Below are 12,903 nucleotides of genomic sequence, written 5' to 3'. Positions count from 1 at the left end.
CCCTTATAGGCCAATTCCCATGCTTAGGGTTTACAAAGTCTCTCTCGGCGCAGCCCAAGGTTCAAAATTTTGAATCACGCTCCAACGGTCATTGTCATATTCACAAGAGTTCCTTCCTTCTCTGCCCCTACACAAGTAATAATATATATACCCCTTCTTTTTCCCCCCATGTTTTCCCTACTCCCCCCTCCCCCCCCCCCCACACACAAGTAATAATATATAGAGTAGATACCTCTCCTTTTTCTCATCACTCTCATCCCTACTGCCCCCCACACAAGTAATTCATTGGGACGAGTTCCAGTTTCATTTCAAGGGGAGAGATGGATTTCCACAGCCTTACAAGGAGAGAACTGCAAGCTCTTTGCAAGAAGAACAAAATCCCAGCTAACCTCACCAATGTCGCCATGGCCGACGCTCTTCAGTCCCTCGAGTTTGTAAGTTTCTTCTTTCAATTAAAAAGCTATATTTCCTGTTTTGTGAAATTGTTTAAATAAGATAGGCAGCATTTTAATTTCATTTCTGAATGATCTGAAAGGAATATTAGTAGTATCTCTTTTAAAATGTAAATAAGATAGGCGGCATTAACCTTTGATATTAGATTGAATCTGAGATTGTTAGGAAGCTCCAGTATGTTGATTTAATAATTTTGGGATTAATTATTGCTTAAAGTTAAAGTTAAAGTTAATTTTTATTTATTTATGTATTTAGTCTGCAAATGATTTATTGGTATCTAATTTCTATATTAACACTCCTTCATGTTTGTTGGATTGTGCCAACCACCAATTCTAAAAGCATTAACTATTGGAAACATTTTTTTAAATATTTGCTTATGTGTGCAACACCAATGATTAAGTTACGATATTGGAATGGATTAAGGCCCGAGGTTGGTTCTTAAGTGTTTTGTGCAACTCTCTATTGGAATAGCAGAGGCGGATTCAGGATTTGAATTTTATGAGTTCGAGTTCGAAATTCTACCACAACCCATTTGATTTGCTTGGTTCGCAATCTATTAATTGTATGTCGTATTTAGTGGATTCTTAAATACTATAAAGGTTTGAGCTAAAGCTAATGTGAACCCTTAAACTTATCAGTTAAGTCCGGCCCTGTGGAGCAGTATGGCTAAATCTACTCTTCTCCATGCCCCAAACCATAAACTTTTTTAATTATGATTCTATGTTCCCAAAATTATTGCCTAAGCTGTGCATGATTAGTACTTCCACAGTTGGATATCTATAGCTGCTTATAACATGTTCATGTAGTTGTACGTTGACATTGTACAATAGAAAGGAAATTCAGTATTATTTTTATATACAGGTTGATGGTATTGAAGAAATCTTGAGTTCATGTGAATCTGAAACCGCAAACTCATCCATGGAGTCTCCTGGGAAGTCAGAAATAGTAACAAGTGTACCTCGGACTTGTCGTCGAGCTACACAACAAAAGGCAATCAAACATGACCCAGAAACTTTGCAGACCTTGACTAGGAGTAGCTGCAGAACGAGAGGAAAGGTGGTCAGAGATGTAGATGAAGCCAAGAACGACCTGCATGAAACTCCTGCATTGCCGACTACCAGAAGAAGGGCTGCAGCAACTTCAGTTCGCGCTAAATTGGAATCCGCAATGAAGGAATGTGAACCAAAAGAGAAATTTGGGGATCAGATTGAGGGAAAAATGAAAGATGTGCCAAAGACACCAGCAGTTGTTCTAACTAGCCAAAGAAAGGAATTGAAGGCAAGTTCAGTTAGGCAAGTGTACAGTACTCGTCGATCAGCAAGGATAGCTGGGAAACCAATGCAGGAGAGCCCACAAGAGAATGAAATGTCAGGAACCCTTACATTTGATGCTTTTCCTGAAGAAACTGAGGAAAGTTTGGAGGTGGATTCTGAGCAGTATTCTATTCACAAGAATGAAGAAGTAGACAAAAATGGTAATGTCCGCAAGCACAAGTAATCCTTAACCTTTTTCTTTTCCTGAACATTACTTGGTGTCTAAGTTCTGACTGACAACTGCAGTACATGTATTGAATTGAAAACGTTAGAAAGTTTGGAGATCAATAATGTATCAGATATTGTATCAGGTCAATATTCATATACCTTGGTACAAAATGAAATAGAAACTGAAGATGTTGTTCAACAAGAAAGTAACAATAACCTGGTTGTTGCGTTAGATACAAAAGCAGAAGAAGGCTCAGAGGAAGTACCACTTGGTCACAACAACAATGGTATGTATTGCTCTGTTCTCAGTGTATGTTGTTGTTTGCTCCAGTCTTCTGCATTACTATTTATATGAATTAACTTGTAGTCTATTTATTTTGATGGCTTATGTATACTGCTCAATTGGTAGAAAGATTCAAGAAAATGGTATCTGTTCTTCTGTCTACTTTTTGTATCAATTGTCTTATCACCATCTCTGTTGTATAGACAATCTTATTTTACTTAGTACAGTGAATTGTTTCTTGCTTTGTGATAATTAAACAAAATTGTTTCTAGGATCTGAAGATGTGCATATGTCAATAACGGAGGAACTTGAGAATGGAAAAGAAATAGTATCTGAAGGAATGCAGTCTTTGAATGATGTTTCAGGAGCTAAAATAGAAGATTTTGGTGAAGAATCCATGGAAGAATCTGAAATTGATCAAGCTCAGGCTAAAACTGAAAAAGATTTTCAGAACAAAAGCCATAACTTGGGTGAAGATACAAAGAGAAGTTCAGATATCACTAGTGTGATCCTGATGAAGCAGCCGCATAAAAAGGACAAGCCCCATTGTGAAGAACCTGCAAGTGTCAATGCAGACACTAACATAGATTTCCATGAGGTGAATTCGTTGGGGCAATTCAACGATGAGGGGGAGGCTAAGGTGAGTGGAAGTCAGCAGTGTTTGAAAGATGCTTCCGAAGCTAACACAGAAGATGCTGGAGAAGAAGAGCCCATGGAAGAATATGAAGTTGATCATGCTGACGCTAATGTGGATAGTGCAGCTCATGGTCTGGAAGTTGCTGAAGAAGAACCCATGGAAGAATTTGATGTTGATCAAGCTGAGGCTAATGTAGATAGGGAAGCTGATGCTCTTGAAGTTGCCGGGGAAGAAGAATCCATGGAAGAATCTGAAGTTGATTATGCTGAGGCTAATGTGGATAATGCAGCTCATGGTCTTCCACCCTTGGCTTCTCTCACACCTGATGCTGCTGCCCAGGAAGGTGAATGTGAGGTTAAGGTGAGTGGAAGTCAGCAGTGTTTACATGTTTCAGAAGTAGTTGCTGGAGAAGAACCTATGGAAGAATCTAAAATTGATCATGCTGCGAGTAATGTGGATATTGCTGCTCATGCTCTTCCTCCCCTAGCTTCTCTCATACCTAATGCTGTCCCAGAACCAGTCTACAAAGGCATTGCTGGTAATGACAGTAAGCAATCTTTGCAAGATTTAACCTTGAGGAAGCTTACAAAGATGTTGAAAGAAAGAGCTACAGATCACAAAAGATCCTATGGAGAAGAACCTATGGAAGAATCTGAAATTGATCATGCTGCGATTAATGTGGATATTGCTGCTCATGCTTTTCCTCCCCTAGCTTCTCTCATACCTAATGCTGTCCCAGAACCAGTCTACAAAGGCATTGCTGGTAATGACAGTAAGCAATCTTTGCAAGATTTAAGCTTGAGGAAGCTTACAAAGATGTTGAAAGAAAGAGCTACAGATCACAAAAGATCCTAGTGGAAAGGAGGTTGCTAAAATCAAGGTAAGAACCATCAACTGATTCTTTTTAATTTGTGTGTTCCTTTCTTAAATGTGAAGTACAATTAAAGTGTTTTTTTGGTTCACAGGCGCCAAGCTCAAGATCAGCCTTGCAAACACTTCCAGAAAATCGTTTGATCAGTGACACTGAAAATTAAACGCTTATTAAAGGCAGACAACTCCACCTGCCAGTGAATGAACTTTGAGCACGATGTTGGATCAGCCTTGCAAACCTTCTTGGTTTGCTACTTCAGAGATATATCAAAATTTTGATCGCTCTTGTTTTTGTATTCCTAGAGTTTTTCAAACTTATATATGGAAAGTAAAACTATTCATACATATTGCTCTTTGTCAATATCTCAACTACTTATGATTGATAACCAGCAAAATATCTATGAAACTAGTGTGAAGGAGGTGATATAACTTAAAGTGCACCCTCTAACACTAACAGTTGCAATCTTTCTTTGAAGGAAGATTGGATCCCCTATTCAAACTTGATAAGTTGTTTCTCCAGATGAGTTAAACACTTAGCATATCCGTTCACGTTGCATCCAGACTAGAACTGCAAGAAACATTGCCTTTCTTCTTAATTTCGACTTTTGACAGATTATATCAGTAAAGGGCGCCTGCAGAAATCAAACAAACTACATGTTTGGTGTGACATTGCTGAAAAAGACTTTTCTTTTACGCACTTCTTATAACTCAATACTCGTCTAGTAAAACCATCACCCAAAATCACATGAAGCAAAGAAGATTGTTGAAGGAAGGAAGAAGTGAAGTAAGAAGGAAAAGATGCGGCATAGTTAACAAACGCAATCCTAAAACAAACTCTCGACAAGGTTCAAGAAACTCATCGCCAAGCATAGAAAAGAACCATGTCAAATAAGTTGAAAATCATTTTAAGTTTCTTATAAAAATGTAAAGATACATTATTAACATGCTCATCCATAGCTATTCCTTGACAATCAAGATTTTAAATGCCCTTCAGGTGGTCCTTTCATAAAACCATATTCCGCCAAAACAACTTAAGCAAGGGCAGAGCTATATTAGGAAATTCATCAAATATAAAACATTTAATTGTGAAATAAGTAACTAAGACGAGCTATGTGTTTAGTTCAGAACGCTTAATTGAGAAATGTTGACTTCAGCACATGAGTCTTTTATGAAGCATAACAGGATGACAAAAGGACTCCATTCATAAAAGTAGGAACATTTAAGGAAGAACTGGAATGATACATCTATAGGCACAAATTATTTTGGGAGCAGGGTGGATAAATTTGGCATGCTTTCAGTGTGGAATTACATACTGAAAATACTAAAAGTAGGCATCAACAGACACATTTCTAGTGTACGGGAAAGACCAATTGCAAGGCCCGTATTTCCGCATACAAAGAACCAAAAATCAAGCTTCACCTAGGCCAGGAATCAAGTGCCTAGTGTACTCCACTGCATCAGAAGCACAGACCCAAAAGTAAAGATTGTCAATGAGAGTTCAGGCGTTTCAATTTACAGACGACAAGGTATTCAGTTTTGTCCCTCAAAAGGGGAGGTTCTTCTTTTGTAAGCCTGCAAAAGCATATGAAAGTTAGATTAGCAGGTTATGGATGCCTGCAACACTCTTGAACATCCAGGCTAAGTGCAGACCTGATCAATCAGAAGGATGAAGTGCCCACTGAAGAGTACCCAGCGGCCTTGAGATCTTTCAGAGTGCTCGATAACCAGTCCAGTCCCTCATATAGGCCATCCCCACGAAGAGCACACGTGCCTTGAATATGCCATTTTCGGCTTTTTAGATCATAAAGACCAAGGCCTTCACACACTTCCATTGGGGTCATTGCTCCTTTCTGGACCAAAATTTGGAGAGAAAAAAAGTTCAAGATTATAAAACTATGTGGCACAAGTGGAGAAGATGGAAAGGGGATAGAGGGGTGTGTATACACACACACATACATAGACTAGGAGAGACTTGAAGAGATTCGCCTCATTTCCACAAATTCTTTTAGATAGAAAACTGAATTATGGGCAAAACCCCCTCCAATATCATTTCCTAATGACATGAGAAGGAAAAAAATTGGATGCTTATCCACCCAACGAAAAAGAGAAAGAAGAGAGGATTAAAGGTGAATGACAGTCATCCTTCTTTTACTTCACCTCCTACCATACACCTTTTTACCCAGCAGTCATAATGCAACAGAAAAGTGACATAAGCAGAAACCACAAGCATAATAAAATTGGCATGCAGATTATGTATGAGATGGAAAGAGAAAGTGGGAGGTGGGAGTGGCCTCCGTGGTGGACAAGATGCGGGAAGCAAAGGCTGAGATGGTTCGGACATGTGAAGAGGAGATGCACAAATGCCCCAGTGAGGAGGGTGAGAGGTTAGCTATAGTGGCCAAGGAGAGGTAGAGGTAGGCTGAAAAAGTATTAAAGATAGATGATTAGGCAGGACATGGCACATCTTCAGCTTGCCAAGGACATGACCCTGGATGGGAGGGTGTCGAGATCGAGGATTAGCATAGAGGTTAGTGAGTAGTCGAGCATAATTCTTTTTCGTACCTGTATTGCTTTTCTATAGATGTAGTACTAGTGTATTCTCGTATTTCCTATTCTTAGATTTCTAATACTACATGTTTTCTTTTGCTTCGGCTATCATTTTTCTGGTTGTGATTACTGCTTCTCTTTAATACAACTGCAATACATTTTCTTTGATCCTGCAGTTGCTAGTTGGTTAATTGTGGCAATTCGTTATTCCTCACCTGCATGTTTGCTTTGTTACCTGCCACATCATCTTATTGCTAAAGTTCATGGTCATGCCTGGACTAGCTACATGAAAATTCTCATTTGTCTTTTTGCACCCAGAATTAATAAATAAATAAACAAAAACTAGTATAGATTCCAACCAAGAGTAAAACTTGGAAAAATATGCTGGAATCCATATTATCCTGCTCTTTTTTGAGAAAAATAACATTATATATCAGTTGCAAAAAGGTTGTGTAGAACCAATTTACATTCCAAATGAAGCAACAAGATGTCCTTGCTCTTCTTACAAGGATTCTATAATTATAATCAAAGATTCAGCATCATCTAGGAATTCTTACTTACACCAAAAAATAAAATAAGAGCAGACAATTCATCTTAATTATTTTGCACCTAATTACTTTCCATATTATTCTGCTCTTACAAGGCCAAGTAATATTTCCTGCCAAACCATTATTGCTTGTTGGAAAAATTCCATTAGGTCATAGCCCTTCGCACCTTTCCCACCATTCCCTTTGGATCAACGTAGGTAATCTGTTGCTAAGACTCAATCGATCAATCAATCAACTAATACTCAATCTCAAAACTAGTTGGGGTCGGCTACATGAATCCTCTATATCTATTTTGCTTTGATCAAACCCATTTCATTTCAATTACTATTAATTTGTTTTTAGGGAAATTAGAGGTTCTCTGAGTCCCACACTTGTCTCTATACTGTCCTACACGACTTCAATCAAACAAAAAGGACTTCTGGCCGCAATGAGGGGTTCTCCGAAGCTACATAATCTCTAAATCCCCTACTTATATCTATACTAATTCGTACAAGTCTCTGACCATATTATAAAGACTCCCTTTATGAATATGTTAAACCTGAGGCCGAACTTTCACTCCCATATAAAATTGTTGGTCTCACAACCGTTTCATAGAACTTCCATTTCACTTTATTAGGCATCTGCCGATTGCATAACACTATGGTAGCACTCATCCATTTCAGTCATCCTATTCTAATTCTATGTATTACATCTTTATTTATTATACTATCCTTCTGACAGATGGAATCTAGATATCAGAATTATAATTAGGAACTGCAGATTGACTCCTAAGAAGCAACAGTTGCAGATGTTGCTTTTTCTGCTGGCAATTTGGAGTTAAAGAAGAGGTAACGCTATATAATGATGTGAAACTTTCCCAAAGTAATGACATAGTCCTTGTGAATGGGTTGCATTGATAACCATCGAGGGTTAATACTTCAAGAAATTCAGCTTGACTTTCCACTTCAAAGAACCTATTCTTCATGAAAAAGTCATATATCTTCTATAATTGATCAGTCACGAGAAATAAACATTTAGAGTTGCAGACCAGTTAGGCAGAGCCCAAACAATTCAATGGTTATGAAGGTCTACTTTCGGAAGGTTTTGGTCAGAAAGGATAAGGAAAGAGGAGGAGCTGCTTCTTAGTTCTCGTATTAGTATGCTTTGGTGAGGTAAAATAACACGAGCATCTGCCTGACGAGATACAGACCACACCAATTTGTTTTCACTAACCAAGCACCAGAATACATCACATGCCAGCTCTGGATCACGCACAGGGAAGTTCAATAAACAAAACAGCATGTTAAAGCTTACAGAGGCCAGGACATAAGATATGCAAAATCTTTGAGTATCTTCTGTTATCTTTAAGAAATGTAATTATATCGTAAAAGCAGCACTAGGAAAGTTGAAATCTTTGAGTATCTATTGTCTTGGATTTATTTAGCAGTTTTCACCTATTAGTTTATGCTCCGACATTACATAAAGAGAGAAAATAAGATAACAAGCAACTAATTGTGTTTTGTTGATGCACAAGCCAACTGATATGACAAACTTACCATGTCCTGCTTATTAGCGAAAACCAAGATCACAGCATTAAGCATAAAAGGATCTCTGATGATGGCCTGAGAACACATTAAGAATGAGATTTCATTAGGTAAGTCACCAAGAAGTACCTGAATCAAAGAGATAAAGGTTCAAAAAAGGAACCTGAAACTCTTGCCTCGCCTTTCCGATTCTCTCTCGATCCAAAGAGTCAATGACGTAAATCTGTACACAATAAAACAATTCGTAAACAGATATAGTTACCATTTTACAGAGACAGGATGTGCAAGCAGTTAAAGATAGGATAGTTCATATAAAAGGGAAGATGTAGGTTTGGTTTTTGATATGGGAGTGGACTTACGTATTAGTAATGACATGTTCATATGATATATCACATTCACACATTTTCTCATTTAGAATATCTTCTAACTCTTCGAGGAATTAATCTTCCTATTTGGCTTTTAGGTAGTACTACCTGTGAAGAAAAAGAGGAGGGAAAATTCACCCTCTTTTTCTAACTAAAAGAGGGAAAATTCACCTTTCCCTCTCGCATTTAATTATACTAAAATTAAACTCAGCAGTAGATGCATAGAAGTCAGCAGCAGCAACAACAACAACAACAACAACAACAACAACAACAGACCCAGTGTAATCCCACAAGTGGGGTTTGGGGAGGGTAGTATGTACGCAGACCTTACCCCTACCTTCAATAAGGTAGAGAGGCTGTTTCCGAGATGCATAGAAGTCGACGCAGATACAATATAATATACATAGTTACCAGTCCATCCGTGTTATTAAAGTAATGCCTCCAGAGTGGCCTTAATTTCTCTTGTCCACCAACGTCCCACACAGTAAAAATCACATTCTTGTACTGGACTTTTTCTACATTGAAACCTGCATGCCATGCATATTCAATCAGCTATTACATAGACAGACATTCACTTGATGTCACAGTGTAATTACTCATTTCTGTAAAACTTTGCAATATTCCAAACAGGAAGGAATTTCCATTGCTAGATTTGAGATTCCAATTTGTGCCTTCTGCAACCACTACAATGTCATCTTAAGTGACGGCCTAAAAAGTACCTTCTTTGAGTGTTGATGTGGTTAATGAAGTTTTTAACTACCTCTAGCATGGCCTATTAAAGTACCTTCTTTGTAACAAGTGTTGATGCAATCTTCAATGAACTAAGAATACTTCTCAGACAAAAGATTGCACATGTAGTTCTTCAAGTAATAGAGATCTACTTTACTTTGTGAACCGAAATAGTGCAAAATCAACAATACTCAGCAATCCCTACCTTACACATCTATTAACATCAACCATATCCTAGGTAATGAAAAAATCCCATTTTCTCTGACAATTCATTAATAATCTACCAAGTATCTATTTAATAAGGAAAAGCATATTTATTGCCACAAATTCGGATATACATTCTGAATATTGAAGGAAACAACCCCCTATTAGCTATGTAGGGTGCTCATAAAATCTATCATATATTTCAGATCTTGGTGCTTTTTATATTTTTTACATTTGACATTGATAGGTCATATTACAGTTAGTTAAAACCTCAAATTCGTCAAGCAATCAAGAAATTTAAAAAAAATACAAATTGTCTAGTTGAGAACAATGTTGATGCAAGCAGATCCTGAATTGAAGCTCCAATTACACATTTTAATAACCAAGTGCCACACCGCTGAGATTTAAAGCAATTTGCATACCAATAGTAGGAACTGTAGACAGAACTTCTCCTATATGCAGCTTGTATAATATAGTTGTTTTTCCAGCCGCATCCAGCCCTAACATTACAACCTATGCCAAGCAAATCATAGAAAACATAGCAAAAATGTATAAGATATTGTACACATACGACAAGAATAATCTGCTAAAAAAATAATCAGAGACAAAAGTCATGCAGTGAACATAAGTCCATGACCTATGAAAACTGATTGCATGGATGATAAGAAATAAGCATCACTTGCATATTTAAACCTGCTACGAAATCTACCAACTTCTAGTAATTATTCTCAATAGAGGGGGTAAAAGTCATTGGGGAAACAAATTGGTTTTGCCTCCAAGAAACTCTTCCATTCCCTTCCCCCAAACCCCTCCCTATGCTGTCAACAATGTGGGCACTGCATTATAGACTAATAACCTAAGGCAGAAGATTCATGTGAGATAGAACCTCATACAAAAATTTTGATGATTACCTATTTGAAAAGAAAAAATTAAGGATGATGGCAAAGACCAGATCATATCTGACAAATTGAAGGTGTCTAATGATCTAAAGATGGCCATTTTAGGTTCTTTGCATGTTTACTCAACCTGCTTTAGAGGTCCTTTGCAGAACTGGGAGATCCCTCAGCAATATCAAGCCACTTGGTAGCTGGCACTCTGCACTATGTGGAAAATCATCCTAGAGGAAAAGGAATGGTATTGAAGGGAGCAGGACTATAACTTTTTATTCCACCTACATAGGACATAAATGGGTACCATTAGATTATTCTCACCGGTTCTTACTGAACTAGCTTCAGTGCATATTATTGTCTATTTTAATGAATTCAATTTTAGTATTTAGAGAAAAACATGTAATTTAAGTAACTTACAAGACCGGGTTTAAACATTAGTTACAGCAGTGCATTTAATTGAAGTCAGAAAGGAAGCAACCTGAGAAGCACAGCAACTGCACTAATGAACAAGAACCACCACTAACAGCAACGTGCCAAAAGGAAGAAAACAGTAATGTGCTAATGAAGAAAAGTTGATAAATGGAAGTTGTCCCCCAAAAAAAGAGAATCATAATTGCCATTTGTTATGAGGGCTTCCTTTATCTGTTTCCAACAGACAACTTTCTGTTAAGGCACCAATATTTAACTTTATCTTCTAAGTACTTATACTCAATTTGCTCCCTCAATGGCAAGTCTTTTAACCCTCAGATGTTGGGATAGGCGATAAACAAAGAAATCAACCCCAAGTTCTCCAACTCACGTAGACACATACAAAGAACAAATCATTTCACAGATTGGTGAACTCTATGTATGTCAACCATCACAATATACAACTATTATGAAAACCCAGCTGATAGTTTCTCCATAAGCCGCATGAAGACGCTTTAAAGCTAAATTCAACCCTGCATATTACATTCATTCCTCAGCAACCTCAAACATGTTAATACTTTATATCACTCAATTTCCACAAAAATATATAGCCCGTGTGTTATATACTTAAGATTGTGAATGCCAAGATTCAAGTTGTAGCATCCACTCAGGAATGACCAAGCAAAAAAAAAGTATAAAATGTTGGAGTGGGAGCTATTAAATAGTAAGGAAATTGAAGAACTCGTCCTTAATACCTTGAGAACAGAAAATCCCAAAAAAATGGAGTAAAACCTCAAATTAATAATCATAAGAAACCTTTACAACAACTATATATAACTCCTACCCCAAAATTCCTAACCTAGACAAGACTCTTAATTAAGGTAAGACTAAAAGAGGTATTTTCAAGACCTCTTTTCTTGCGCGCACCTCCACTGATGACTGGTCCATAAGGTAACTGCTTCTTAATTAAGGTAACAGTCCAATAGCTAAAAAAGAAAAACTAAATATAGCTAAAAATAGAAAAAATTATCGTCTCTTAACTCAGACACGGATCAAAAGTCACGGTCACTTAAGATTAACACAATCATGAACCAAAGTAAGTGGAATTGGGAAGTATATGGAACTTAAATTGGCAAAAATCATAAGTGATGAAATTTAATTACAAATTGGAAAAATAAAAAGGGGAGTCGGAAACTATAAAAGTGTGTGCTTGGGCATTTACCCTCATCTCAGAGTTGCCGAAGAAGGTATCAAATAACTTGCGAAAGGCTTGTCCCATTCCGCCTTATGTTTTCTCCAAAAGCGAATCAGATGAATTGGAGAGTGAGACGTGAAGGATCCAAGCTATTCCATAACTATAATTTGATGATCGATTTGAGAAACAGAAGAAACGCTCCTTGTTGAGAAGGTAGCGCTCTTTTTCCTTTGTTTTTTGAGTTTCTTTGATTCTTTCTTTTCCTTTTTTTATTTATTATTATATTCCTTGATGCCATTGTTTTTTATTTCCGTCATGGAAATGGATTACTTTTGCAAGTTGCAAATATGGTCTTTAACTAATACTCGTACTACTTTGGATCAATTATTTGTTATACATTTCCATGTCACTGTACATTTTTGAGGCGTTAACATTTATATTCCCCAAGTAAAAATATTGTACTAATATATAGTCATATGATGGGGATATAATTTCATTTCATATTACTTTTCTTAGAGTCATGTTATAAATATAATAACCAATATTCAACTCATTAGGATAATAATATTCGGCTGTCCACTATGGAGAAGAGGTTACATTTGAACCTTGCACTAGTGTGAATTTCAGTTATATCATGATTATTGTTGTTCTATTTTACCTTGAATTATTCAAATTATCAAAATTTAATGGATTTCTTTACAAATGATAATGTTCTAGTTGTCTTGAATCTTAGGATATATTCCTTCTTTTGAAAAGGGTCAAGTCATTGA

General features: G+C 37.0%; 2 protein-coding genes across 5 annotated transcripts; one reads left to right on the top strand and one right to left on the bottom strand.

The window, feature by feature from the left end:
• Positions 1 to 203: 203 nt before the first annotated feature.
• On the top strand, positions 204 to 4,069 carry LOC107823940 (uncharacterized). Of its 3 annotated transcripts, none has more exons than XM_016650652.2 (5): positions 204 to 434; positions 1,315 to 1,927; positions 2,078 to 2,221; positions 2,583 to 3,734; positions 3,820 to 4,069. In XM_016650652.2, exons 1-4 carry the CDS (start codon positions 321 to 323, stop codon positions 3,707 to 3,709), a joined length of 1,998 nt encoding a protein of 665 aa, XP_016506138.2. In that variant the 5' UTR covers positions 204 to 320; the 3' UTR covers positions 3,710 to 3,734; positions 3,820 to 4,069. The 3 variants fall into 3 exon arrangements, with proteins under 3 accessions (XP_016506138.2, XP_016506137.2, XP_016506136.2); XM_016650651.2 differs by having other exon boundaries at positions 2,499 to 3,734; XM_016650650.2 differs by having other exon boundaries at positions 2,490 to 3,734.
• An 839-nt stretch (positions 4,070 to 4,908) lies between these two features.
• On the bottom strand, positions 4,909 to 12,408 carry LOC107823941 (uncharacterized). 2 transcript variants are annotated; one of them, XM_016650654.2, is made up of 8 exons: positions 12,161 to 12,337; positions 10,667 to 10,811; positions 10,063 to 10,153; positions 9,119 to 9,234; positions 8,506 to 8,565; positions 8,355 to 8,420; positions 5,375 to 5,574; positions 4,909 to 5,296 (listed from the first exon to the last, which is right to left on the bottom strand). In XM_016650654.2, exons 3-7 carry the CDS (start codon positions 10,145 to 10,147, stop codon positions 5,383 to 5,385), a joined length of 519 nt encoding a protein of 172 aa, XP_016506140.1. In that variant the 5' UTR covers positions 10,148 to 10,153; positions 10,667 to 10,811; positions 12,161 to 12,337; the 3' UTR covers positions 4,909 to 5,296; positions 5,375 to 5,382. The 2 variants fall into 2 exon arrangements, with proteins under 2 accessions (XP_016506140.1, XP_016506139.1); XM_016650653.2 differs by lacking the exon at positions 10,667 to 10,811 and having other exon boundaries at positions 12,161 to 12,408.
• Positions 12,409 to 12,903: the final 495 nt, after the last annotated feature.

The sequence above is a fragment of the Nicotiana tabacum genome, chromosome 21 (assembly GCF_000715075.1).
Source record: "Nicotiana tabacum cultivar K326 chromosome 21, ASM71507v2, whole genome shotgun sequence".
Lineage (NCBI taxonomy): Eukaryota > Viridiplantae > Streptophyta > Magnoliopsida > Solanales > Solanaceae > Nicotiana > Nicotiana tabacum.
The sequence above is the reverse complement of the archived record's forward strand: the minus strand, read 5'-3'. Positions and strand labels throughout refer to the sequence as shown.